The 26,999-nt window shown below is 36.4% G+C and overlaps 1 protein-coding gene across 1 annotated transcript in view; it reads left to right on the top strand.

The window, feature by feature from the left end:
- Positions 1–922: 922 nt before the first annotated feature.
- LOC144441505 (uncharacterized) overlaps positions 923–26,999 on the top strand; it is a 78,738-nt gene continuing 52,661 nt past the window's right edge. The window contains exons 1-2 of the mRNA XM_078131090.1: positions 923–1,144; positions 2,301–2,373. Coding sequence (XP_077987216.1) covers positions 1,078–1,144; positions 2,301–2,373 — 140 coding nt within the window. The 5' untranslated portion in view covers positions 923–1,077. The remainder of the gene's footprint in view (positions 1,145–2,300; positions 2,374–26,999) is intronic.

Genomic DNA, 26,999 nt, shown 5'->3' with positions numbered 1-26,999 from the left:
TCCCCCTGGAAGTAAAATCTGGATACTCCCTAATACTAAAATGATCCATCGCATCCTGGTTTAGCTGTGATTAAATTGTAAACCACAATTGTAGATTTGTTCATGAAGACAATTGAAAACTCCATTGTAATAAGGCTGTTAGTCAGAACTGTACAAGGAGATTGTTTTTCTTTGATATCGCCTTGCTAAGACCATGGAGGTATAAGGGGAGGTGTGAGACATCTCCATGCTTAGACCTTTAAACGCATTGTGGATTTCTACGAGCTAAAGTTGTCGTCGTTCGGCGTGGGAAAAATGTGGAGCAAGAAAAATAGTCGTACAAGTGCTCTACCCTGCATCGGTGCAGCTGCAGTTTTCCCGCAATTTTCAAACTCGTGTGTTTTGTCTTCTGACCGTGACAGACTTTGCAAGCACTTTCCTGTAGCAGCAGCCTGTGAAATACCCTCTCTCCACGTGTTACTGCCTTCTGGCTGGCAGTCACGAAGACTTCTCCTGTCGTTCATTTCAAATCACCACAAATTTTGTAAAACTGTCTGCAATTGGACACGTATCCAATCATCTTGTGTTACAGTTGTTTTGATTGGGCATAGTGGGCGGGGTTTCAAAGTGTACTAATTAATGTAAATTGTACCTCCCCACTCGAATGAAAGGTTGCGATTTACCGCTTCAATATTCTGTATCACCAGAAAATAGTACCAAATTGAAATACAGAATGTCAGTTTCCTTCACGTATTCCCCAATGTTTATATCTTAACGAAAGATGTACTCGTTTATGAAGGCGTGTTACAAATACTGTGGCTCCTGACTGTTTTTTTCTTTTTACGTAGCGATTCTTGACCAAGGCGGAATGATTTGACGGGGGCCTGTCGATCTTTGTCCGCACACGACTGAAAAGTTTCGTACAACAAAAAGAATTTGCAAAGAGGAGTGTGGACCGAATATTGAGTGCTGTGTCGGTCATCGAAAGTCAATCTTTGCCGGGATTTTTAGCCGCTTTGACACCATTTAATCGGAATTATACCTGCAAGAAGGTTAACTCATGAAATCTACAGTTGCAAGATAGTGTTCTGCTCCGGAATGTGGCGCCCATGGTGGCTAAACTTACTCGCGTTGGTTTTTATAGCATTACCAACAAAGTCGCAAGGTATATAATCACGTTTGTGTTTTTCAGTTGTAACTATTTACTGTTTTTTTTGCTCAGTGTCAGTTCTTGTCTAGACTAGGCCAGCCCTGACAGGTCTCAAATCTTGTTATTATGAACCTTACTTTCAAGTTTAGAAGTATTTCTAACGAGTACGAAACGATCAAGGCGATATTGTTTATAAAAAGTTTGACCCCGTTAAGAGCGGTATGTATACTCATCTCTGTGCCCATATTATTTTGGCCCTTCGTGTCATTGATCGCTATAAGCTGTGGAATCAAATGTGTTTTTGGCTCTTGAAAATCGATACAGCACATCTGTCATAGTGTCACAGTATCATAGTAATGTAACTTGTTCAAATCCATAGTCGTGATCATGTCCTCGGCGAGACCTTTGTTTTTCACCAGTTTGCAGTAAGCCCCCGTCTTCGTTTAAATGACTTGCACGTCATCGCAGAGACACGGGCCACTCTTTTTTGTGCATGTTGACTGAGCTCAAACTAAGTGGGGACAATATGAAAATACATGGCCTGTGTCGTCAGTCTTTGTCCGTCGTCATCATCATCATCATGTACAGGCCTGCGAGTATAATGTGTTCATTCACAAATATATATATATATATATATATGTATATATATATATCTCTTGGGTTTATTTTTGATTTTTATATGATAAAAAATACGAAGCGCTGCAAATATAGGTAGTGTATGGTAATCACCAAATCGAGGAGATTATGTATGTGTCGTACACACAGCAGTTTTGAAAACTTTGCAATGTAACATTGCCAGAGAAGACGTCGAATGTTATATTTAGTTTTTAAAGTTCAGTGATGGCTCTAGCCTCCGGTTTATGGGCAAATTAAATTTATATGTCCAAATGGGGCTTCCTTATCAGTGTTAATATAGCTAAAATGTTACACAAAAGACTTTAACTCCCATTTTATCATTGTTAAATTGAAACCTGTTATTTTAGCAGCCATGATTGATGAAATCTGGATGTGGGTATAGCTCTCAGGGTGTTTAAAAGTTACAGTTTGTACAGTATCAACATCACCTGTTACACATTCGTGTTAGGATTGTCAGGAAATTAGTCCTACAAAATATAATAAGGTAAATTGTTTTGAATTTATAAATGTCACTTTTCCTTTTTTCAATATTTAGGTGACTTATGTGTTAATTCACCATGTCTTAATGGTGGACTATGTGAACAAAATGGGGACCTGATCACATGCAAGTAAGTAGTAATTTATGAAATTTTAAACTTTATCTGAGACAGTTTAAAAAGTGCAAATTGCACGTTTTTTGTGTGTGCTTTGATCTGAAAAGGCATAGCAACTCTATTGGTCAGTTTGAAAAATATATAGAACTAAACACAATTCCCAGTTTGTCACAAATGAAGTGATGTTGCATCTAATTATATAGGGCAACCATCTGTCAAATTTATTTCCCAGGGAGAATTCACAAATTCTTTAGGCTGGATGTGTCCTTTTGTGTTTGTCTCATTCACAAGATCAAATTCTTCATTTTGTGTTTGTTTCATTCACAGGATCATCACACTCTTCATTTTGTGTTTGTTTCATTCATAGGATCACACTCTTCATTTTGTGTGTGTCTCATTCACAGGATCATACTCTTCATTAAGTTCATTGGTCTCTCCTCTGAATACAAGACTAGTTGCTTTAATAAATAATGACATTTAGGAGGAAAATTTGTTAAATAATGAAACTATTTTTTTTTTAAATTGTCATTTTTTTCGTGTTGCATCATCTATCATACAAGTGTTTAATTTCTGCTTAAATGTGCCCAAATGGATTATCTTGGTGTTATAAAAAATGACCATGCTGTTGCTGTAAGATTTTTGAAAATTGATTTTAATTTGAATAGAGTAGGCATCATCCTCATTATGCAAATATAACCCTGAAGATGTTGAGATGATACAAAAGAAATGTCTTGTTGGCCTGTTGCCTGCAGAGGTTAAAGAAGTAAATATGCCCATAGGATGCCAGAGTCTATTGTGTAGTGTTCATTGTACAAATGTATGCTAACCCATCAAAGGGATTGAAATGCATTGAAATTAGCTGTCTATTCAATTGGTAGTAAACTGGTAAGGCATGGATGCTGTCGGGGCTACACACCAAAAGCAGTATACAATAATACAACCATAGAGGACCTTCATCAAATAAAAAAACTTGGGCTGCATCCAGTAGAGAAAGAAATGTACATTGGCTAATTCCAGTGCTAGGGTGTTTTGAGTGTACAGATAGGTCGTTCACTTTACAGTGTTATTAGCCAGTGTTTATCAGGAAAGGTTGGGATGTATAATTTCCTTTGCATAGTGCATACTGTCATAAGATTGGTTATGGAATAAGATCTGAGAGGAACAAACACATATTGGAATGAGTGTTCCGGAAGGAAATGACATTACTACTGTATTTGTGGTGATATGTACATTTATGGGTGGTGAAGCCTACTAGGGTTTTTTATTGACACTGTAATAGTGTTTCCCTCTTGTGCCTTTGCTGGTGAGTGTTTTGTTTGGGTAGGAGTAAAGCACATTATCGAGATATGAGTCACTGTAGGCCCATCTACAACTCACTTAGGTCAATAGTACTGTTAGTCTTACAACCCCCCACCACCCACCACCCACCACTTACCTTCATCAGTCATCATGTACAATTAATTAATCAATCTTAGTGAAATAGTTAGGTTATATACCATACAGTCCTTAAAAAGAGGTAAAAACAGTCAGATACATTTTGGATTCATACTGTAGTCCTTAATTAAACTTGGTGGAATTATAAACTGTGATGTGTATGAGCCACCATGGGTGTATTAGGGAGTCACTGGTCACTTGTGAAAGGGACAAAATAATGACAATTTGAATTGAAATGTACAGTAACTGATTGCATGGAAATCTTATTTGTTTTACTGTTTGTATTAAACAGCAACATCATAAATAATACAGTATTACATTGATAAGACAGTTCTTAAAACTACAAAGTCAGGTTGAAACACTGGAGAGAATCTTTGTTAATTAAGTGATTTGCCTGTACCTTCTATACAATTGTTTATATCAAAACTAAATCATTTTGTGTCCAGTGACGGTAAGTTTCTGTCAAGTTTCTGTCGTTTCACCTGACCAAGATGGAGCAATCAGGTGGAGGCAATCTGGTGATGGGTCATGGTCTGGCATCATTGTGTCTAAGATAAGAGTATTTGTATTGGTGCAAAGACACGTGGCGTGACAATAAGATGAGTTTTGGCAGCAGGCTCCTGCCACTGTGATTTAATCAGATATCTAGTAGGGATAGTTGATGTGGTTCATGGAGTTTATCTTATCTGTAAACCTAGTCATGAGTCAAGACTTGTGATGCATAATAGGTGACCCCCAGTTTGACAGGGTAAAATATGGTGGTGTTGTTACCATAGCTATAAGATAAGATAAAGATAAATTATAACATTGATTCCAGCAGATTTAAAGTGATTTTAGTGTGAGAAGTTTTCATGTTGTATATCAGAAATAAATACAGTATTGAACATATACAAAGAATGATATCTAGTACAAGGGGTCAAGAGAGGAGTGGACAACCCAAGGACATCTGTGAAAGGAATTGAGTAGAAGAGCAAGCAGCATGTTGAACTATTTACGTCTGCTCTAGAGGTAATCCAGTCTCTGGAGTGGACAAAGTTAGCATACAAGTATGTGGCAGTAACAATGTGTTTAGGTAGAAAGAACATAGAATTTAGAAATTGTCATTTTGTGTAATAATAAGTACATGTACTGTGTCCCCATACTTGGAGTCAGGCAGGTGTGGTTTCTATGTACTGTTTACTGGCACAGACAGTAATGAGACTTAGCCATTAAATGACCTCAAATGAAGCAATCAGACTCGCACTGATTTCAATGTGAATCTTGTATGCAAATTGATAAGTCTGTCATGGAGACTAACCAAACTCTAGCTTTGTAAACGACAAACATTCTTTTAGCATGACACCTTTGGTTGTCAAGCATGTACATGTATGTCCACCCTGTCCTGTTGTTGTATTTTATTTCCCAAAGTTCAATCTCTGTTTATTTTCGTTCATTTTTATGTGTCAGAAATCATTGCAGGAAAAGCCTACCAAAACAAAACACTGTTTTAGTGATCTTCCCTGAAGGCTCACTCCCTGGAAAAAAATGGTTTCTGCTGATCTAATTTCACAGACCAAACTACATGCATGAGATAAAGCATGGATTGTAGAGCTTTCTGATGATACTAACATCTACAGCATTCCGTGAAGGCTTTCTGTATCATTTTCAAATATGTGAACAGTTCTTAAGCCATAAAATGAGGGGATTACAGAGAATTTGTGTGGATTGGAATGTAACTTATGCCTGACCTTAACATATAACTCATAGAGAAGATGTCTAACATGTAACTAAGAACTTGAATGAATGCTTTCTGTGAGTGTTACAACTCCCAAACTAATGATGGTTCCATGCTTTCTGTGAGTGTTACAACTCCCAAACTAATGACGGTTCCATATGGTTTGTGTACTATTACAAACTGTGGCGGGATATTCTTTCAGCTACTGTGCTTAGCTTCAAGTCATGTCATCTGGCCATTGTAGTATTTAGATTAGTAAGTGAATTGAAGCAGTTCCCAGGGAAATGTCTCAAGTTTGTAATGTTATTCACATGACAATGTTTTGGTTTTGGAAGTACATGTCTGAAATGGGTAAAAATGCATTTAATTTACACTTACAGCCAATGAGAGTTATTTAGTAAACTTCTCTTCAAGTTGTGCATTGGGAGTAGGACTTAGATGTATTCTGTATGTCACATATCTTGTACATTCATAATCATAGATAGGTCATATTTTATCTTGTTAGTAAATTAGTGTGTTGTGTATTTGAAGACTTGGAAATTGAAATCAGTACATGCTGTTATTGTGTGAGGTAGATCGTTCAGTGAATGTTCAAATATGTAGACATATGCCAAAATTAAGTGTACAATAGCAGAAATAATGTGTTACTTTAGTTTTGCTCAGACCTTGTTGTATGTTGTCAAATACATTGCTATAGTGCAGTGATAAAAGTGATGTTGACTTCATTTCCCTCGCATAGTAAATGTTTTTAATGATGAAAACAGACTTCTATATCCCTTCATTGAAAAAAGGGAAATCCTGTAGATGATATGTTGAAACTTTTTTTTGGACTGGAGAATGGGATGGTACAGACTAGAAAGTGTCATAACATTAACCCAAAACAAGTTAGGATGAACTGTAAAGAACAGAGTGACACAATTGATTGTTCATAGCAAAGTGTCAAGTAAACACATTGTGAGAACTTTCTTTTGAGAGGTTTGTGTGGACACTTGATCCAGTCTCTTTGTGGTGTTGTTTGTGTGGTTTCTCTTAAGGCCCAGTTACACGGGGCGACACATCAAGCAATTCGTCGCATGCGATGAGGGTAGCAACTACGACAGAGTGCGTACAAAAGGCACTTAGTTGCTTGGTAAGTCGTAAGGGCTGTTACAAGGCAAATTGTTGCAAATGCGTAGACATTAATAAGGTTACAGGTCATAAAGGTCAAGTCTTTTAGCAGCAGGAACTTGGAAGAAATGTTATAAAATTGCTAATATTACAAATAAAATTACTGGAAACTTTAAGAGGTATCGATTGTAAAATTATATTCAATTTGAAGTTTGTTTATGGTGATGTTGATCTTTTGCCTCATTACTTGCATTCAAGTTAGAAATAAAATAATATTCAGCGGAGACTAAGCATTCATAGATGTTGTATACCAGTCAGTGATAAGTGGTAATCATGGTGATAAATGAAAATTATATAAAAAAATACTTGCCGAGATAGAATATTTATACTGAAAATATGGCAGCCTTAACATTGAACGAGTGCAATTGTAAGTGGGCCTTGTGATATAATCCTAAACTGAATTTTGCCTGCTCTGTAGTTTGCTCATTTTATGGTATACAATAATGTAATAGGTCTTCTATGTTTTTCCGTGTATTTTTAATCTTTATTAGTGTTGTTTCTTGAAAAATACATTTTTGCCAAATTCTCAGTAGCATATGATATATGTGGGAAAGATGAAAAGAAAGTAGTGTTCATTGAATAAACTCAACTTCTATCCACACACACACACACACACACACACACACACACACACACACACACACACACACACACACACACACACACACACACACACACACGTAGTCCTTAAATCATTTGATATTATGCCAGTTGTTAAAGTTGATTTTTAGTAGCCTATTGATTTGGGAACATTATTTACATATGATTTGACTTGGGATTGACCTAACACACATGATTTCACCAATCAAGTGGTTAACATTTCATAACTGATGTCTGGTATTGTGTTTACGTAGGACTTTAATCCAGCTAAATGAGAAAACTGTTCCCAATCATTGCAAGATACATGATAAACCTGGTCTTGTAGTAATTACATTCTGTTCCAATCAGGTTCATGTTTATTTTCAAACACCACCAATTATCTACAGTTTGCATGAGTAAACTTTCCCTAAATCATGTAATTGTTTTATCACTGACTTGTATGCAAATAATGTTGGCAAGAATTCACAAATCAGAATGAGTAGTGCTTGTAGAATATCCCAGCAGAGCTCTCTCATTATTGTCATCATAGTGTATTTTTAAGTAGGCAGAAATACATTATGTACTTTTCCCATAGAGTACTTTATCCATTTATATGATAGATGTTGCATAAAACCTGTCACTTATCCCAGGTGTGTGGTGTCATTTTACAGAACATACTACACTCTTTACATAAGTACAACACTTTACAATAGTAAGAGATATTAAAAGTGTCACAAAAGTTACAATGTTTCACCTGTGTTCATACAAGCTGTATATCTGCAACTTTCCTTCCTTTTTGATTGTGGTGTGTTAACAATGTAGAACAACAGAATACTATGCCCAAGTTCAACAAAAGGAAAGATACTTTTTAAGATGACCAATTTATTACATGAAAGTAACACACATTTATGTTCATTTATCATCAATTTTAGATATTGGTTATTCTTTCAGTTACTGAGCAGGCAGCATTGATCATTGCGCCTATCAATTTGTGTTTGTCCCATTGGCTGTAGCATATTGGAATTGGTTTGTCCATGTTTTTGTCCATTTATCAACTTCTGTTTCTCTGCATTGATGCCAGACCCTTTCCCCCAAAATCAACAAAATTCCACTATTGAGCTTGTTTGACATTGCGTGATCGTACCTTGCGGTGTTCAAATTGTTCAAATGAAAAAATCACACCAGATGTATGCGTTTTGGGTAAATGGATGTAATTTTGGTAAAAATTTAAACTTTAACAATACTGAGCAAATTGTTTTGGGATGTTCTTTTGGAGGTATAGATGAAGGGTTTGTTATGACATGGTCAGTGATAGGCAAATTAGGATAAAAATATGACATTTTGGTAAAAAAATCTGTAAATCCAAAACGACTGGGTTGATTAGACAGACATTTAATGGAAAAGTATCTGGGAATGTGAAGATGAAGTATTCACAACATGATGATCCCCATCAATGATATGCAAATTAGGTCTAAAAATCACAATTTTGGTTTAAAAAAACTTGCATCTTGAAAACAACCTGGTGGAGTGGCATGAAAGTTGGTGGGATTTTTCTGGGTGTTATTCTGCAGATACAATGTATTGTTCCAAACTGGCACTAGCAACAAGAACACACCCATAGCAATAATCAAATGATGTATAAAGACAAAGAACACACCCATAGAAATAATCAAATGATGTGTAAAGACAAAGAACAGGGATGGGTAGATGGTATCACCTACTTTTTTGGGACTCTGATCACTTCAAATCTAGTTGAATGGTGACCTTTTTTTTTTTTAGCAAGCAGCCACTGTCTGTGCAGTGTTATGGAAACTATTATACTAGGAGCTTTGATTCAAGTTTATACAGCCATAGAAGGTTGTATACATGTAGATGCTATCTAGAAATAGAGTAATCATAAAGGGAAATTTATCTTAAAGTCCATCATGTATGTGTTTAGTAGTGAAGCTGGATGCACATTAGTCTATCAGCTAGCCCTCGGATGTTCTTCTGATAAAATACAACACACAGCCGAACAACGCTATCGAGGATGGAACATCCGAGGTCTAGCGAATGTCATCAGGATATAAATAACTGCCAATCAGAGAACCGTATTAGCCACAAGCACAAACAGAGGACAATAGCTAAATTTTCATGCATATTCATCTTAAGGAGGGGCTTGTATAAATAACCACCAATGCATTAACTAAAATGTGTGAATGACAACGTCTACACACTCATCAAACACAATTACCATAAACTGATAAGACATAGTAATGACATAAATGTGTTTGTCAACACCTGCATGCAGAGATTGAATATATTAAAGTATATATATGCATATATGGCCCAACCCACCGCTTATCGTAATCTCAATGGAATGTCCAGTCTGAAAATGACATTTGCTAGACTGTTCAGGCAAGCCCTCACATGCGAACTTCGTTAGCTTATAGTTATAGCATCGAAAGAAAGCCTGAACGTCTAGCAGCAAGACTAGATGCACATGTACATGACAGGTGTTGATATCATACCATATATACACCAGGTGTTGATATCATACCATATATACACCAGGTGTTGATATCATACCATATATACACCAGGTGTTGATATCATACCATATATACACCAGGTGTTGATATCATACCATATATACACCAGGTGTTGATATCATACCATATATACACCAGGTGTTGATATCATACCATATATACACCAGGTGTTGATATCATACCATATATACACCAGGTGTTGATATCATACCATATATACACCAGGTGTTGATATCTTACCATATATACACCAGGTGTTGATATCATACCATATATACACCAGGTGTTGATATCATACCATATATACACCAGGTGTTGATATCATACCATATACACCAGGTGTTGATATCATACCATATATACACCAGGTGTTGATATCATACCATATACACCAGGTGTTGATATCATACCATATATACACCAGGTGTTGATATCATACCATATATACACCAGGTGTTGATATCATACCATATATACACCAGGTGTTGATATCATACCATATATACACCAGGTGCTGATATCATACCATATATACACCAGGTGTTGATATCATACCATATATCATACGATATACACTAGATGTTGCTAACAGAACGTAGGTTTATACTTCGGGAACATCATGTGGACCACTTGGTTTACTGCTCAGATAATCTATAGTGGTAATACTTCCATGAGTGGTAACCTGGTGTAAAGCTATAAATCTGACATCTGTCTGGTGTGTATGTCATCTTTTATGGGGCACTTGTCATTTCTGTAGCGTCAATCAGTGGGGTAAATTCATATGGTTAATATGGGATTGGGTGATAATAATAATAATAATAATAATCATAATGTAAGGCTTGTGTAAGAAAAAAATGCATTCACTGGTACAAATGTGTTGACCATGTCCACATTTTGTGAATAAATTGTGCAATCCTAGAAAAATAAGCCTAAAACCTTGGTACATGTAGCCTGTAGGGGGACTTTATGAAAATTTAGATTGAACTGGTGGCCATGCATTGAGGCATGAAAGTGATCATGGGGGGATAACTAGAAAGTAAGCTACACATGTATGTTCTGATTTTGAGGCCTGAGCCATGATGCTATCACCCATCAGGGGTGTGTTATTGAATGAGAAAGCACTATGCTACATCATCAGTGCTACTTGTATGGAAGTAGGACACCGATAAGAATGTACCTCACTTTCACCATAATTCATCAAACCCTTTACCAAAAGAATTGGTCGTGTATTGGTAAGCATGAAGCTCTTTAATGCCTTAGCCATTATTGAATGTCTGAAGAGTATACAAAGGAGTGGTGGCCTTGTGGACCGCTTTCCTTGCAAGTAAAGCTGTAGTTGGGTCACAAGGTTACGCTTGCAGTAGGCCATGTATTGGGAAAAGAAGGAAGCTAATTTAAGATGCCTTGCAGGAAATTTGACTGTATTTTTAGGACAGTCTCTTTCGAACATACTGAATTCAACAAACTGTTATTGACACCGAAATGTGTAAAATGTGTAAGAAAAGCCAATTGACATGAAAAACAAATTGACTAAATATTGCAGACTATGAGTACCGGTACATAAGTAAAGAAAGTGTAAACATGAAACAGAATGCTTAATTTAACTGAACAGTTTTTTTAAAGTTCAGTATGTGGAACACAAATAAGGAAAGTTTTGATGTTATCCTTGTCAATAGACCTACATAGTAATTTTTTGGTTGAATGTGAAGAAATACATATGATGAGATTATTTTAAAATAGTTGTTTGGGTTATATTTAGCTGCATATGAGTGAATTAACAAAACTCATTATTTAGGATTTGTTGGTACAGATGAAGTATGGTATGACAAAGCACAAATATAAGGGTTATCAGAAAACATGGTATCTACAAACCATGTAATCACAGCAACAAGTAACAAGAAATCAAAGTAAATGGTTTGCTAGAAAGTCATCTAAGATTAGCATAATGTTGATTGGCATTACTATGCTGTTGTATGTACAAAGTACTCCAAATACAGCACACACATTTGTACCTCTTATGCCTCTAGTTAAAAGGACCTGATTACAAATCTTGAGTTAATAATAACTCATCATTCTTGTGACATATTGCATTCTGTTTTCTTATTTCCTACCATGATTATAATAGTTTCAGGGTTCATTGTAAAATAAGAAACACAAACACTTGCATCTTCAAAAGTGACAGTCACAGAGTTTGGTAACTTTGTATTGTACCACATATCATTAAACTGCCAACAAAATGTGTGACTTTCACTGATCAATTATGCATTTTCATCGTGATGTGAAAATACATTGTACTTCATACAAGAGGCTGGCCATTAAAAGTGGATGAGCCTTTGCTTTCTTCATCTATAGACAGTTTATGCAAACTTCAAAAATGAAAATACTGTAAAAATAATTTTTAACCAATTTCACACAACTGCAAATATGAAAGCATTTATGAAGATTTTGACTAGAACCTCAGAACACTACCGGTAAAAGTATTTTTTATGAAGAATTATAGTTTCAACATGTGTCCAAATCTAGACCTTGAATATGCATTGATTTCAACATAAGGGTGACTGTATTCAGACTACTGACTTTTAGTATTAGCCATTTGTTGCAGACCTTGGAATGGTAGCATACACATGAATAGGTTTTATACTTCAAGTGTGTCAATGTACTGTAATTATTAATGGTGGTGACAGAAGGGATACATTGTTGGTTACTGTAATTACTAGTGGTGGTGACAGAAGGGATACATTGTTGGTTACTGTTACCTGGGAAAGTGAGAAGAACTACAAAAATGTAGATGCAATAGAAATATACATACTTAGTTCTGATCAGACTATCATTATCTATCAAACTGTTAGTTTCTAGTTAATCCTAATGCATGGAACATGTGGTGTATTCAACTTTTGTAAGTCATTTGGAAACCCATCATGTAACTGAGACAAATTACATACAATATTTTGTGTCCTTCATTTTACTATTTGTTAGAGTGGAGTTTAATAAAAACTTTCGGAATGTGATAGACTTTAACATAATAGTCAATACAGTCTAAAGAATAAACAGCAAGATAAAATTTGTTATGAAAATTGGGTTGTTGACTAAAGCTGTGGTATTCCAGTGTATAGCTGACACTATGGTATATTATCATGCCACATCAATGTTGAATTTTGATGTCAAACATACATTTTCTTTACATATTGCCATAACATTAGGTTGAAGGAGGTGTAGGTAAAAAATTCATTGATCCACTTATTTCCAGAGTATGTTCAAATGAACAGTATGCTTTCTGCTGATATATTTTCAAAGAAAAGAGAAGAGGTTATGTACTGACTCCGTAATCATACAAAATAAAAAGTATAGAGTTGTCTAGATAGGGATACATTTCAGAAACTGTGGTAGTGTGAGGTGATATAAACTGAACATCAAAATTACTCTCAAGTGATTGTGTGTAACATGAACTGGGTCTGTGAATGAAAGTACCGGTAGTCAGAGATGTAAGTAATTATATTGATTATGATGGCTGACTAAATACTGTATACTGTACATGTGAAATGACAACCAACCATCTGTCTGATATATCCTTCTTACACAGCCTGTGCTTTGTTCTAGCAACACATTAGTGCATTTGTTATGTATTGTTCTACTTTTTGATAGTGAAAGTTTCTCATGACTAATTCAGGTTTATTGGTACATTGACTGGCACCCTCACAGTTCCTGGGAGCTACCAATCAATAAACATCTGTCAAAAAGTTATAAAGTTGTAATTTACTGTAGACATAGCCATAACATGTTACCATAAGGAACCCTGACAAGGTTTGTGTTAACATGCCTTGCATACATAAATATTGATGACTGCTTGTATTTTCTGATTGGAATCAGTTTTTGTTTGTATGGTAGGTTTCAATTAAAGACACAATAATTTTTTATTGTCAGTATTAATATGTATCATGTATGTATGCTACAAAATGGAACTTTCAAAGAAAAGCACATAGAATTTTGGATACAAACAGTATCTTTGCTGAGTTTCCATTGTGGTTTTATAACTATGAAAAATAGATTGGGACACTGCCTTTTTATTTCTCTGTACATTTTAGCAATGAAGGCAGGTAAAGATCTGATTGTCTTCAACTAACATCCAGACATGTAGTTTGTGATAGGGGCCTGGTTAGAATAATTTGACTTAATACACATGTACTTCATCAGTTGATGGCATTGGATGGCAAGATACATGTAATCACAGTAAATTGTGAGTAAATTTGAATGGGTGATTCAAAAGACCCGTGTAAAAGTTACTAGTCTCATTTAAATATACTAGGATAACCAATATTTGACGAGGTAAAAGAGTATAAAGTAAGAATGGGGAAAGATTCATTGAACATTTACATTAAGGGCTGATAAATGGGCACTGTACATAGTATTACTAGTACTAGTACGGGTGCTATGAGTATGACTGCAGTCCTGGCGTTCTGAACTCATGCATCCGAAGAGCATTGTGCTAAAAGGTTGTACTTATATAGCGTTCAGCCCAGGTTCAGTTCCTTATAAAATCAAGATTATGGTAAACAACACTTCAATAACTACAGGTTGTGAATGGAATTGTTTTTATCTCAAGTGAACTCACATGAATCAGCCAATCTCTGCTTGTTGTAACCATGGATCTATTATGACATAATCCACGTTGTAATGTACTTGCTACAAATACAAACTCACGATTGTATCGGACACCTGGTCCGACGGTACAGCAAATCCATGCGCCAGTGTTCTTCCCAGGATTTGGTGATAGGACACTGACTCATTAGCATAAATTTACATAACAAATGATTATATTTCTGAGTAACTTAATGATAAAATCAAAGTACAAAATAATATCAAACAAGTAGTACAATTAGCACAAATAAGAAACTCATAACAGTTTTTTAAAGCAGTGTTTTTGATTATTATTCTTAGGAAAACTGAAAGTATTTCTTATTATAAGACTTTCGAAACACGGAAAGTTTGTGTACAGCTACCCGCAGACATCGTGTTAGTCCGAAATTTTGTGATACACGAGACTTACTATACTTCCCTATTGAGGACTTCAGAAACTCGCGATAGTTTGTGACATACTGTGAACCGGAAAATTATTGCGCAGTCTTATTTTCGCGCTTTGGGAGATCACGGTGATTACGCGCAGTTTAATTTTCGCGCAAGGCCGTCAGTGGATTTTTTGTGTGAACATAAACAATACGTTGAGCTGAGAACAATGAAATTTGACACTGATTGATGGGCAGTATTGCTCTGTCGGCATCCGTCGGTTGCAGTGCTCTATTGTTTCCAACTGCGAAGATACTGTGACACGTTGACGTGTGACAAATGTAGGTGTTAATTTGTTCAATTATGTACTAAACAAGTTACCAGATCACACAATACGAAAGTCGGGTAGCTCACAGCCTCAAAGCAGGAGCCGTCAACACACATGCGTCAATATGGTACAGTCACACGTTTGGTGAAACACTAATCAAATCACGTCAGTGTCTCTGTTTTGCGTCTTTTTGGAATGAAGTTCAAAAGGTCACGTTGGTTACATTTTGATACTCAGTATCCGAAGTCACAGAGAATGATCCGATTGCTACACGTTACTTACAATACTGTATATGATTCTTGTATCAATAAAATGGCATGAACAACCATGCAAACAAAAATACAACTATGGAATATAGAGCGTTGCGGTTGCTTGCATGAAGTGAGCTTCAAGCAGAGACAATTTAGGTAAAGACAACAAGATAAGTGACACAAAACAACAGCCGGTGCCTCTGATGTCGGTTGACGGAAAGCTTTATGACTTTGTTTATATCTGTCATGTTCTAAAATAAACTCCCACGGTGTTCTAGGACTGTTCATGCTGTCAACGTGACTTCCTTTATTGCTGATAACATTAGATAAGATTGTACAAGACGCACCATAGCACATACCATTTCTCCGTAGGGTTGGTCTTTGAATTTTGAAATGTTACATCTTAATGTTGGTGAAATGAAACCGAGTGGTGTGTATTTTTGATTATGGAATGTTTAGTCTATTACAAAATAATTGGCAAGAAATAGCATTTATTACTTAGATACACGTACATTAGTGTTATCAATGCCGACACAACACACAGCCAAAATGGAATGAGCGATGGGAAGAGAGATACTGTTAACTTACGTATACTGACAGCAAACTAAGGCCCGTACACCTCACGTGTTTGTACAGTCACATAATGTGTCGACCAGAATTGAAGTCATCTTTTTGCAAATCAGAGGTAGCAAAGATGTCGGAATTACATGTACCAAGCGAGGACAACAGTATATGATTTGGTATAGCATGTTTACAGAAGGCATTGTTAACCCTTGCATGCCGATGGGAAAGCCAAAGTCAATTATCTACATGTCGAGGTCAACGAAAACATCGATGCGTGCCTCATCAAAACAAACAACGGTTCTACAAAACGGAAGCAAGGGTCTTATCAGCAGTACTCCTCTGAGATTCTATGCAAAATTGGAAATAAAGATTCATAATTCTTTGTAAAACTTCGTTGCAAATACTTTATTGGGTGTTGTCTGAAAACTCGTGTGTCAGTGTGTTTGCGTGTACCGTGTGTGGTTGTATACGGAGTGATTGTAACAAAAAAGAAAAAAGTTAAATACTTGCCGCATGGGGGCGCACACAAGTACATCCGCGCAGTTTTAATTTCGCGGTCACGGTCGAGCGCGAAATTGCGCGAAATTAAAAATGCGCGAATAATTTTCCGGTTCACAGTATTGGAAAATCCATGCTTTCATCGTAGTCGTACGATGTATCAGTCTACAATGTCAAACTACAAACTAAACGTGTTTTCAGAGTAAAATTGAACATGAAACTGATAATCGGTCATAACATTGCCACTTTATCGAAAGGTACATTAGTCTGTTCAACTCTTTTCACACCATTGAAGAATGCACATGCTCTTGGGTTGAGACGTAACTTGGTGTTACTCAGTCACTCATAGAAAATTAACTAGACACTGAATGCCAACTTCATGTGTTTATCGAACTTTTATACTTTATAGCAAAATGGCACGGCATGGTTTGATTTATAGTTGTGAAAATCCGGCAGTTCCGTCATGCTTTTACGGCCGAACCGACTTTACGGATAGGCCGGTTTTGCCTTTGATCTACGAAAGATGTTGTACCGTAGTGTGAATCATTAGCGCGTTTATGTATTTTATTCCTATCGAAAACAATACTGACGGCAAACTTCAGTGAAATCTATCTGGTAGTGGTGGAGGGTTGAATAGTCATTTGAACTAATTAGAAACTCTTTAGTTTTACTTGCTGCTTATGTGTGAAGGATCAATACAAACGTTGTGAAACAACAAAGGCATCATCTGACAGTGACAGATGAACAATGATGTCAATGTGTAATTTACCAAACCCTATGCAATCTGATTGCGTAGCGGGACAACTGATCACGTATTGGCGAAAATTAAAGGATATCAGGCCCGATACGTAAAAATCCTCTGGGGAGAACACTGATGTACAAAGCCACAGGGATGAATACCTAGGTTGTATATGAATGCTGTCATGGCGTCTTGACAGTGCGTTTTGGACGGTGCTGGAAGAGGCCGTGGTTTGCAATGATGTCAAATACCATGCAAATATAAGAACTTTCACAGCAAGTAGAAAATATTTAAAAGATGGTGTAGGGTTTTATTTGTGTCATGTCTGCTGGTTGTGTTGGCTGGCTGTGTCAGGGTTCAGCTGTCAAATCAACAATACATTCCATTTGTACAAATTATACAAGGAAAGTTACCTGCATTTTCAATTGTTTTGAACATTTTGTAACATGTAGTCCCAAGGAAGTGAAATAAGTTAAATTCCAACTTCATCAATGGAATCCTCAACATTTGTATTTCCATCTGTTAGTTTGCAGGCTTTGTCATCATAAGTGAAAAGTTGTGTGTTGTCATATATTGCAATTATCAACCAAATACTGTTTTCATTTGGATATTGGATATCAGCTGGGAAGCATAAAGATCATAACTGTGTAATCTTTGTGCATCTGATTCTGTTCTTTAAACAGAAAGTGTTATTATTCATGTAACTGGATGCCACTAACTTAAATTGGAATGAAAATATGGAAATCTTTCTAGCTAGCAAAACAGCAGGAAGAAATAGTAGAATCCTCAATCAAAACATTTCATTCATAAAAAGCAAAAGAAGGGTGCTCTTGAGACCGGTAGAAATTATCAATAATTCATGTGTGGCTATCATTTTACTGTTATTGGGAATATATTCAGAGTCTAATCACATGGTTGCCATCAGTAATGCTAAGTGTACACTAATGGTAAAATGTAAAGCTTGGATGCACAGTTATACCTCTAGAGGTAGACTTTCCGTCTAATGGTTTCTGGTAGAGAAGTGGCAGGCCATTGCGTTAACTCTTTGCTATTTTACAGAAATAACCTAAGCTGACCCAATGATCAGCTTCCCATTTGTAACACTGAATTATTTATATGCAAAGATTGGAAATTGAGTATACATTAGGGAAAACTATCCATGTAGGAATGTAGACTGGTCAGTCATTGTGTATTCTTCCCACCAGTCTCTGTTTTAACTTCAAATGATTTGGTGAAAATCACCAATCTCCTCTATTCATACTATGTGTCCGTTATGTTCATGTCATAAAAAGTTACACAGAAAAAGTAGTCACTGTTTTCGAAATTGTTTCTAAAAGAAATTTCAATGAAAATAAGGAAAATAAAAGGAGAGTACCAATAATCATATTGAATACAACTTTATATGCAAAACGGCACATTTTACAATTCAACTTTTCTCCTACAAAACAAATGTGCCCTGTATTTAATTTTTTTTTTAGAAGGAATGAAAGTGGTGCAGTCATGTCTCTGTTAGCATGACTAACTGTGGGCAAGTGTCAAATGGCTGATATTGAGACAAAAATGACAAGGTGATCTAAATGACAGTGAAGACAACCTGTCCCCTAGAGTGAAAAGGGGTTTAGACCCAAAATATTTGTAAAAGATATATTGCGTTATGTTACCTGTGTCTATTGTGTCTAAATAGTGTTGACACTAACCCTACAATGTATGCTTCAGCAACTGTTGAAATATCTTCAGATGTGAATACACAGAAGAATTTACATTGTGTTTGTACACAGTCTGCAAATATTTCAATCCCTGTTGGTACAGTTGTACAGTTTGCAATGAATCATTCCATAGTAAATCATTCTATTCTATCTATTCAAGCCTAGACTACCAAATCAATGCAAATTCAAAGCAGTATGAAGGTATGTTTGGCATCAAGGGAAGTTGATTTAGTGTATCCTTTAAAAGAATATCACAGAGACTTGCTTTGTTTGAATTTTGTCTACCTAATTCTGTAGCCATAACATTTTACTGAATTTATTTTTGACACTACGATAGCCAATAAGAGTGACCTTTGAATGTGAAGTTATGGTTTGTTAGTTTCTGTTCCCACATCTTGAAAAACAAATCTAAACATACAGGGGAGAGTGTTGTGAAAGTATAGAAAATTCAAGTGTATATATGTGTGTGTCGAATAATTGTTTACGTATGTACAACATACCAGTTTGTGTAGAGTTGTGTATGGAACCCTTGTGTAAGACTTGGGTCTTGTCATGTTTGGATAGAGGTCGGCCTCATGCCCTGACATGGCTCATACTATAGTAGATTGTTAAAATGTACAGATTTTTTTTTTGGTGCACAAAGGTCACAGAGCCTAGTCATGCATAGTGCCAAATGTGTAGGCATGGTCATTTGTCACATCTGGCTTTTGAGAATAATGGTGAATAGAACCTTCCTCTTAATTGAGTCTTTTCTTTTTGGCAGCACGAGGCACTGCAACAGGAGCATGCCAGCTCCTACTATAGAAATTTTAATCAGAGAAGCTTATTCAGTTTGTTTGGGTAGGCATCCCTCAAAGTAATCCCTTTACCAAAGCTCTGGGCCTCTTTCAACAAGTGCAGTTCAGAATGTGCAAGTCTTCTTCAGGGATTTACGCATCTTGTTTACAGAGACTACTACTGTCATTGAAATTAAGCCCATACTTTGCATCACACAAGGCACTTGTGTCTGTCTCTTTCTTCCTAGTAAAATAGGTGACACTGCTTTTTGGCCTATGCAGATCAAACTTCATTCATTGTGTAGTCATGAGGTAGATGAGGTAGGGGGCAACTGTCCCAGTTGTCACACCTATTATGGACATGTTAAAAGGTGATTTTGCCATTGTCTGTATAAATATTTCGTACAAAATCAGTCCAGATTATGGTAGTTTGTATAAACTCAAAAAAAAGTTGTGCACAACAAGACCAGTTTCACATCATCTTCATAATTTATTGATTTGTCTTTCAAACAAGGAATTTATTTTGGTCACAGTGCCAAGTAAAAAAGACTAAATGAAATATTGATGTTGTGTAGTCAGATTGAATTGACCAGTCCTCTATACTTATTACTGATAAACTTCATCAGAGGGTTTTGTATATTTGTGATGTAAAATGAAAAAAGAATAGAACAACTTGTAGAAAAGTGTCAAGATACACAGTATATATATGTGTGTGCACAACAAGACCAGTTTCACATCATCTTCATAATATATATATATATATATATGTCTCTCTTTCTCTACATCCATATATATATATATCTAGATGCTCAGACTTGTTCATATAACGAAGTAAAGGTTGAAGCCATGAGATTGTCTTAATTGTCATAGTAATGTCTTTAGTTGTCATGGTAATGTCTTTAATTGTCATGGTAACATCTTTAGTTGTCATAATAATGTCTTTAGTTGTCATGGTAATGTGAAGTTACAATCAACAAGGTCCAGTGTGGAACCAGGTTTAAAATTTGTGTGGGAAACAGCTGTTTGGCAGATAATATAACTTGGTTCTAACATTCATAAATGTCAGCAAAGAATGTACTTCTTCCTTAAGTTGCATATGTTTGGTATATCAGAGAAAATTTTACGTATGTTTTACAGATCCACTATCGAGTCTATTATTGGATATTGTATTTCCTGCTGGGGTGGTGGCATCACCAAGTCAAATCAAGATCAAATAATTAAGTAATTAAAGTAGCAAGAAATAAGAAGTACACTATTGACTGGAGTTGACGATCTGTATATGAAATCCATGAGAAACAAAGCTGTACTTACACGATCTGACAATACTCATCCCATTGCATAACAATTTTATTAAGACTAGGACCGGCATCAGATAATACTCAATTCGATGTCGCACAAACAGATTACGAAACACATTTGTGCCTTCAGCTATCAGAATGCTAAATCAATCGTCTACTAGGTAGACCTGCCTGTTGTTCATACTGTGATAATGTGATATTGTACGTGTTTTGTTGGAATCTTATATATATATTTTATGTTTTTCATTGCTAAAATGGTATTTTAATCAGAAGGAGCTATGGATTTCCCACTTGTCTTAGTGTTCTATTTATTTTGTTGTAATATTTGGGGAGGCTGTGTAAACCAAGTCACATTTCCAATTTTTTATTGGACAAATAAAGGTTATTTATTATTACTATTATTAGTATTATTATTAAGCTAAGAATAATTCTATATAAACCTGATGGTGTCATTGAAAAGATAACACTAATGTTTTAACACAGGATTGAGGAATGGGCCTTTGTCTCTGTTGAATAGTATCAAAGATTATTGTCAACCAATCACTAGCAAATACATGATCACATGACAAAAATCTTAGGACAAGTCTTTGTTGGATGAGTGAACATGGTGTTGACCATCAGATCCCAGGAGTGTATGTCAGCAGTGCGTCCACCAACATGGTGTTGACCATCAGATCCCAGGAGTGTATGTCAGCAGTGCGTCCACCAACATGGTGTTGACCATCAGATCCCAGGAGTGTATGTCAGCAGTGCGTCCACCAACATGGTGTTGACCATCAGATCCCAGAAGTGTATGTCAGCAGTGTGTCCACCAACATGGTGTTGACCATCAGATCCCAGGAGTGTATGTCAGCAGTGTGTCCACCAACATGGTGTTGACCATCAGATCCCAGGAGTGTATGTCAGCAGTGCATCCACCAACGTGGTGTTGACCATCAGATCCCAGGAGTGTATGTCAGCAGTGCGTCCACCAACATGGTGTTGACCATCAGATCCCAGGAGTGTATGTCAGCAGTGCGTCCATCAACATGGTGTTGACCATCAGATCCCAGTAGTGTACATGTATGTCAGCAGTGTGTCCACCAACATGGTGTTGACCATCAGATCCCAGGAGTGTATGTCAGCAGTGTGTCCACCAACATGGTGTTGACCATCAGATCCCAGGAGTGTATGTCAGCAGTGTGTCCACCAACATGGTCTCTTATATCAGTTTGGCCAGGATCTATAATAGCACACTACTTTCCAACTGAGTAATATGATTGCATTACATTACCATGGAAGTGCCAGGCCAAGAGCTTTTATCAAGCAAGACACTGCATTTTGTTGAAGCCAAGGGCAATGGATAATGTAAAGTGAAACTACAAGAGCTGTAAAGGACATCCATTGAGAGATTTTATTGAGGGTGGTTTAGGCGGGAAAATACTAGGTGTGTATGCATTGGTGCTGAAATACATGATGTGTGACTGATTGAAAGTAGTTCGTACCAATTATTCCGACAAGTAAAGCATCATGTTGATTTCATGGCGTGGCACAGATTTCATGACACCTTCACTGACTCCTAGAGTCCTACCTCACAGCAGAATTAAACACAAGTCTCTACTACTTAGCACAACTGTAGCAGTCAGAATTAAATACAAGTCTCTACTACTTAGCACAACTGTAGCAGTCAAATTAAACTGTACAGTTTCTCTATGCTGCTATAGCAAAATTGAAAGACACCTCTACGTGTATGTAAGTTCATAGTTTTCCATGCCCTAAACCTAGCCTTATTCACTTCTCTTAGTATGCCATAAAGATGCTGGCCTAAACAATATGTCACTATCAGTTTGCATTGTTAGTAGTGTGTCTCGCTACAAGTTTGGTCCATCCATCCATCCATCCATCCTTCCATCCTTCCATCCATCCATCCAGCCATCCAGCCATCCAGCCAGCCAGCCAGCCAGCCTTCCATCCATCCATCCATCCATCCATCCATCCATCTATCCATCCATCTTTGATCTGGAACAATGCAGTGTGACCTGTTGAACATATTCACTATTAAATCAAAAATATTTGGGAAAGGTTGACCAAGAATGGGAAAAGATATTAGTCATGAGTGTGTTTATGATAAACCTAAACATGATAATTTTAACTTGGATGTACACATTCACAAGTGTAAATGCAAATATTTCAACCTATCTGTGACAGTTATGTCATCGGTATGACCTCATACTCACACTAGGGTAAATAACATCTTTAAAACTTACCATCACATCGGGTGTATTTGTCAAGGAAACCCATCATATTTCACAAATTTCTGAATTATGTCATTTCCCAATATTATCTTTGTTCAGGGCATTCCTATACACATATGAATATCAAAGAAAGGTTTGTACATTCAAGTATATAAACAAATATCTTATTTATTAGTGTCTTTTAAAGTTGCTTGACTTATTTCAGCATTTGTTACTTTGAATTCTTGTATATGGTTGGAAATGTCACTTTTCAAGTACCCTTTACTGCAGGTATATGATTTGTCAATACTACAACAAAGGTTTGCTGACAGTGTGTACATTTTATCCTATATCAGTTTATCATCAGTAAATATTTAAAAGCTCTAATCTACTATGTAGCGATGGTGTCAAATTTCAGAAGAGTCGCTGTGAATCAGAATTTTCAGAATTTTGTAGGAGTGTTTTCCGCTTTGCCAGCCTTGTTTGACGGAAATACCATGGGGTTGACAAACATAAAATAAGGATTAGCAATGGAGTGTAAGAGAACTGTTTGCACAGTGTAAAAGGTATGTCGGGGTGAAGGATTGCCTGCTTCCTTAGGTCAGTGCCAATGCAAAGAAATCCACAGTAATGTAGTTGCCCAGTTTGTGTGTGGTATTTGCAAGGCTTTTTAAGGAGTCATTAGAAATACACAGGTGTAACAGATTCATTAAATCAAGTCCGACTGTAAAAGTTACCCACTACATTTACAAGTTGCATAGATTTTTATGTAGTCATGGTGAAAATCAATATTATTACATACCATTTTATACCCATAACTAAGGTTTATGGTTAGTTGTAAAGAGAATAATTTGACAATCACATAGAGAGGTGTTGATATACTGATGATAGTCATCTCCCTTTGTAGCAATTGAAATATGCCAAAGTTATCCCAAAGAAGAAAGTGTAAATTTGATATTCTATTCAGTCTCCTTAGACTTCCCAATGAGTAAAATGCAGGATGTTTGGTAGTTGACTCTGATATATATGTATACTCTAGACACTTCAAATGAATTTGAATTTTGCAAATTATAAGATACAATAATGTCATGGAATGAGCTTGGAAATCCCGTTAAAAGACAACCATAAATGTAGTGTTGGAAGGAGACCAGACTCTGCATTGCATACCATTTTAGGTCAGACGAGCCCAGAACTACTTTTATCGCTGCAAAGTATTTATTTTGTAACACAATACTAGACAATGCTACTCATTCAATCAACAATTAATAATTACAAATTGTTACCCAATCATGACTTTGCTTATGGCAACCAGGTAGAAAGAAGTATCTTTGATTTTTTGAAGTGCTTGTCAACATAACAGGTGCCAAAATCAACTGTCAAATATAGCAGGTACACAGTTAACCAATCCAGTGTTGTTGATTTTGCCAGCAGTTGAGTATACATGATTGCATTTGGTATAATTGCTAAGAGAGTAATTCAGACAAAGGTGCGGTCCCTTTATGTGTATACACTGATCAAACTTTTTAATTCTGGTTCTGTTTTATGAGAATTTGTCATTAACTGTCTTACTGTCTTGAATGCCTGACAATTGACAACTCAGTAGGTGTGACTTCTAACTGATACATACCAAGTCTAACTTGCACATGAAAGCTTTGTAGGAAAACACTCTACATGTAGTTGTTTTTAATGGAAATGTAAGAATGAAGCCAACTGCAAGATGGCTGATGTACTATCAGCTAAAAATTGTCAGTCAATTGGATAATACTAGGCGTCTTGATAGTCAATCAGATTGAGTGTTATAAAACTTACTAGGAGTCTTGATAGTCAATCAGATTGAGTGTTATAAAACTTACTAGGAGTCTTGATAGTCAATCAGATTGAGTGTTGTAAAACTTACTAGGAGTCTTGATAGTCAATCAGATTGAGTATTATAAAACTTACTAGGAGTCTTGATAGTCAATCAGATTGAGTGTTATAAAACTTACTAGGAGTCTTGATAGTCAATCAGATTGAGTGTTACAAAACTTACTAGGAGTCTTGAGTGTGACTGTAATGTGAAAGAGATTTTAACACTGTTGGGATTTATCTAAGAATGAAAACTATGCATGATGTGAAGTGATTAGAATTCCTCATTATTCTATGTCATATGTATACATGATTGTCAGAGGCTCACATCTTAATATGACACTGACAGAGAGGTTAAACACCCAAGTCAGACAACTTTCTTTCTGTTTATGGAAAGAAATGAAAACTTGACAAACTTACCACCCAAAGAGATTTTGAAAGAGATATCATAATAAAAATAGATAGATGTTTGGAAGTAACATCTTATTTTTTTTATCAGCTAATTAATTGTTTTTGTAGAGACAGTTCTTATACATTTGATCTGCCTGTATTGGTGTCAGGACAGCAGGCTGGAAACGTGATAGTATATTGTGAGTAGTATGAACCAAATAAATTCTGAAAGCTCAACAACTAATTGACTTGAATTTTGTCTTGAAACCGATTTTAAGAAATGGTGGTTTGATGAGAAGGGATTTGTAAGAGCTGCGTGTTTGTTATGATTTCATATGATGTATTGTGATGTACATTGCAAAGACCTGTATTTTTAGATTGAAATACAAGACGTGAGACTGTTCTAGGACATAAATTTATCAACACTAGTCCAGGCCTACACATGGTACACACAGCTCATGTATATATATATGATAAAATATGACCTGTATTGATCTTTTCTTTTACACATGCATATCTCCAATTCACTGTATATGTACGGATATAGAGAGCCTAGAAAAAACTCTATTGCCATATGTGGTATGGAACTTTTCTGAGTTTTGTTTGGTTCAGGTTAAATTTAATCAAGGAGACTTTGTCAAATACTACTATGATCATTTCTTGTGGTGACGACAACCACCAAATAGGAAAGAAGCCTATCGATTTCAGAAATTTTGTGATCGGCAAAAAGAGAGATAACTTGTTTGTAGGTGTTGATGAATCCGTAATAAAATAAGGCTTTTGTAGCATTCAGGTGGTTGGTTTTTTGTCCTTCATTACCAATGAAGTCCGAAGTCCGGACGGGGACTTATGGATTGGGTTCCGTCTGTCTGTGTGTCCGTCCGTCCGCAGCCATTTCTTGGAGATGTCTGGACCAATTTTTTTCAAACTTGGTACAGGGGCAACATACATATGCACGTCAATTTGTTTTATGATACGAGCCAATATGGCCACCTAGCAGCCATTTTGTTTGCCTAAAGCCTAGGGAATGATGGGTATAGGTATAGTAGCCTAGGGAATGATGGGTATAGGTATAGTAGCCTAGGGAATGATGGGTATAGGTATAGTAGCCTAGGGAATGATGGGTATAGGTGTAGTAGCCTAGGGAATGATGGGTATAGGTGTAGTAGCCTAGGGAATGATGGGTATAGGTATAGTAGCCTAGGGAATGATGGGTATAGGTATAGTAGCCTAGGGAATGATGGGTATAGGTATAGTAGCCTAGGGAATGATGGGTATAGGTGTAGTAGCCTAGGGAATGATGGGCAGTGTTTTATTTAAGGGCGGTAAGTAGGTAAAATCTACCGGGGTTCCCACATCATTTTACCGGGGTTTCCCACCAAAATTATGATACATTGCATGGGAAGCACTACCAGTTTTACCTCTTTCCCCCTTTCTGTTACCGGGGTTCCCAAACCTTAGCAAAAACACTGGATGCGTATAGGTGTAGTAGCCTAGGGAATGATGGGTATAGGTGTAGTAGCCTAGGGAATGATGGGTATAGGTGTAGTAGCCTAGGGAATGATGGGTATAGGTATAGTAGCCTAGGGAATGATGGGTATAGGTGT

This window comes from Glandiceps talaboti, chromosome 10 (assembly GCF_964340395.1).
Source record: "Glandiceps talaboti chromosome 10, keGlaTala1.1, whole genome shotgun sequence".
NCBI lineage: Eukaryota > Metazoa > Hemichordata > Enteropneusta > Spengelidae > Glandiceps > Glandiceps talaboti.
This window is presented reverse-complemented; position numbering and strand designations above follow the sequence as displayed.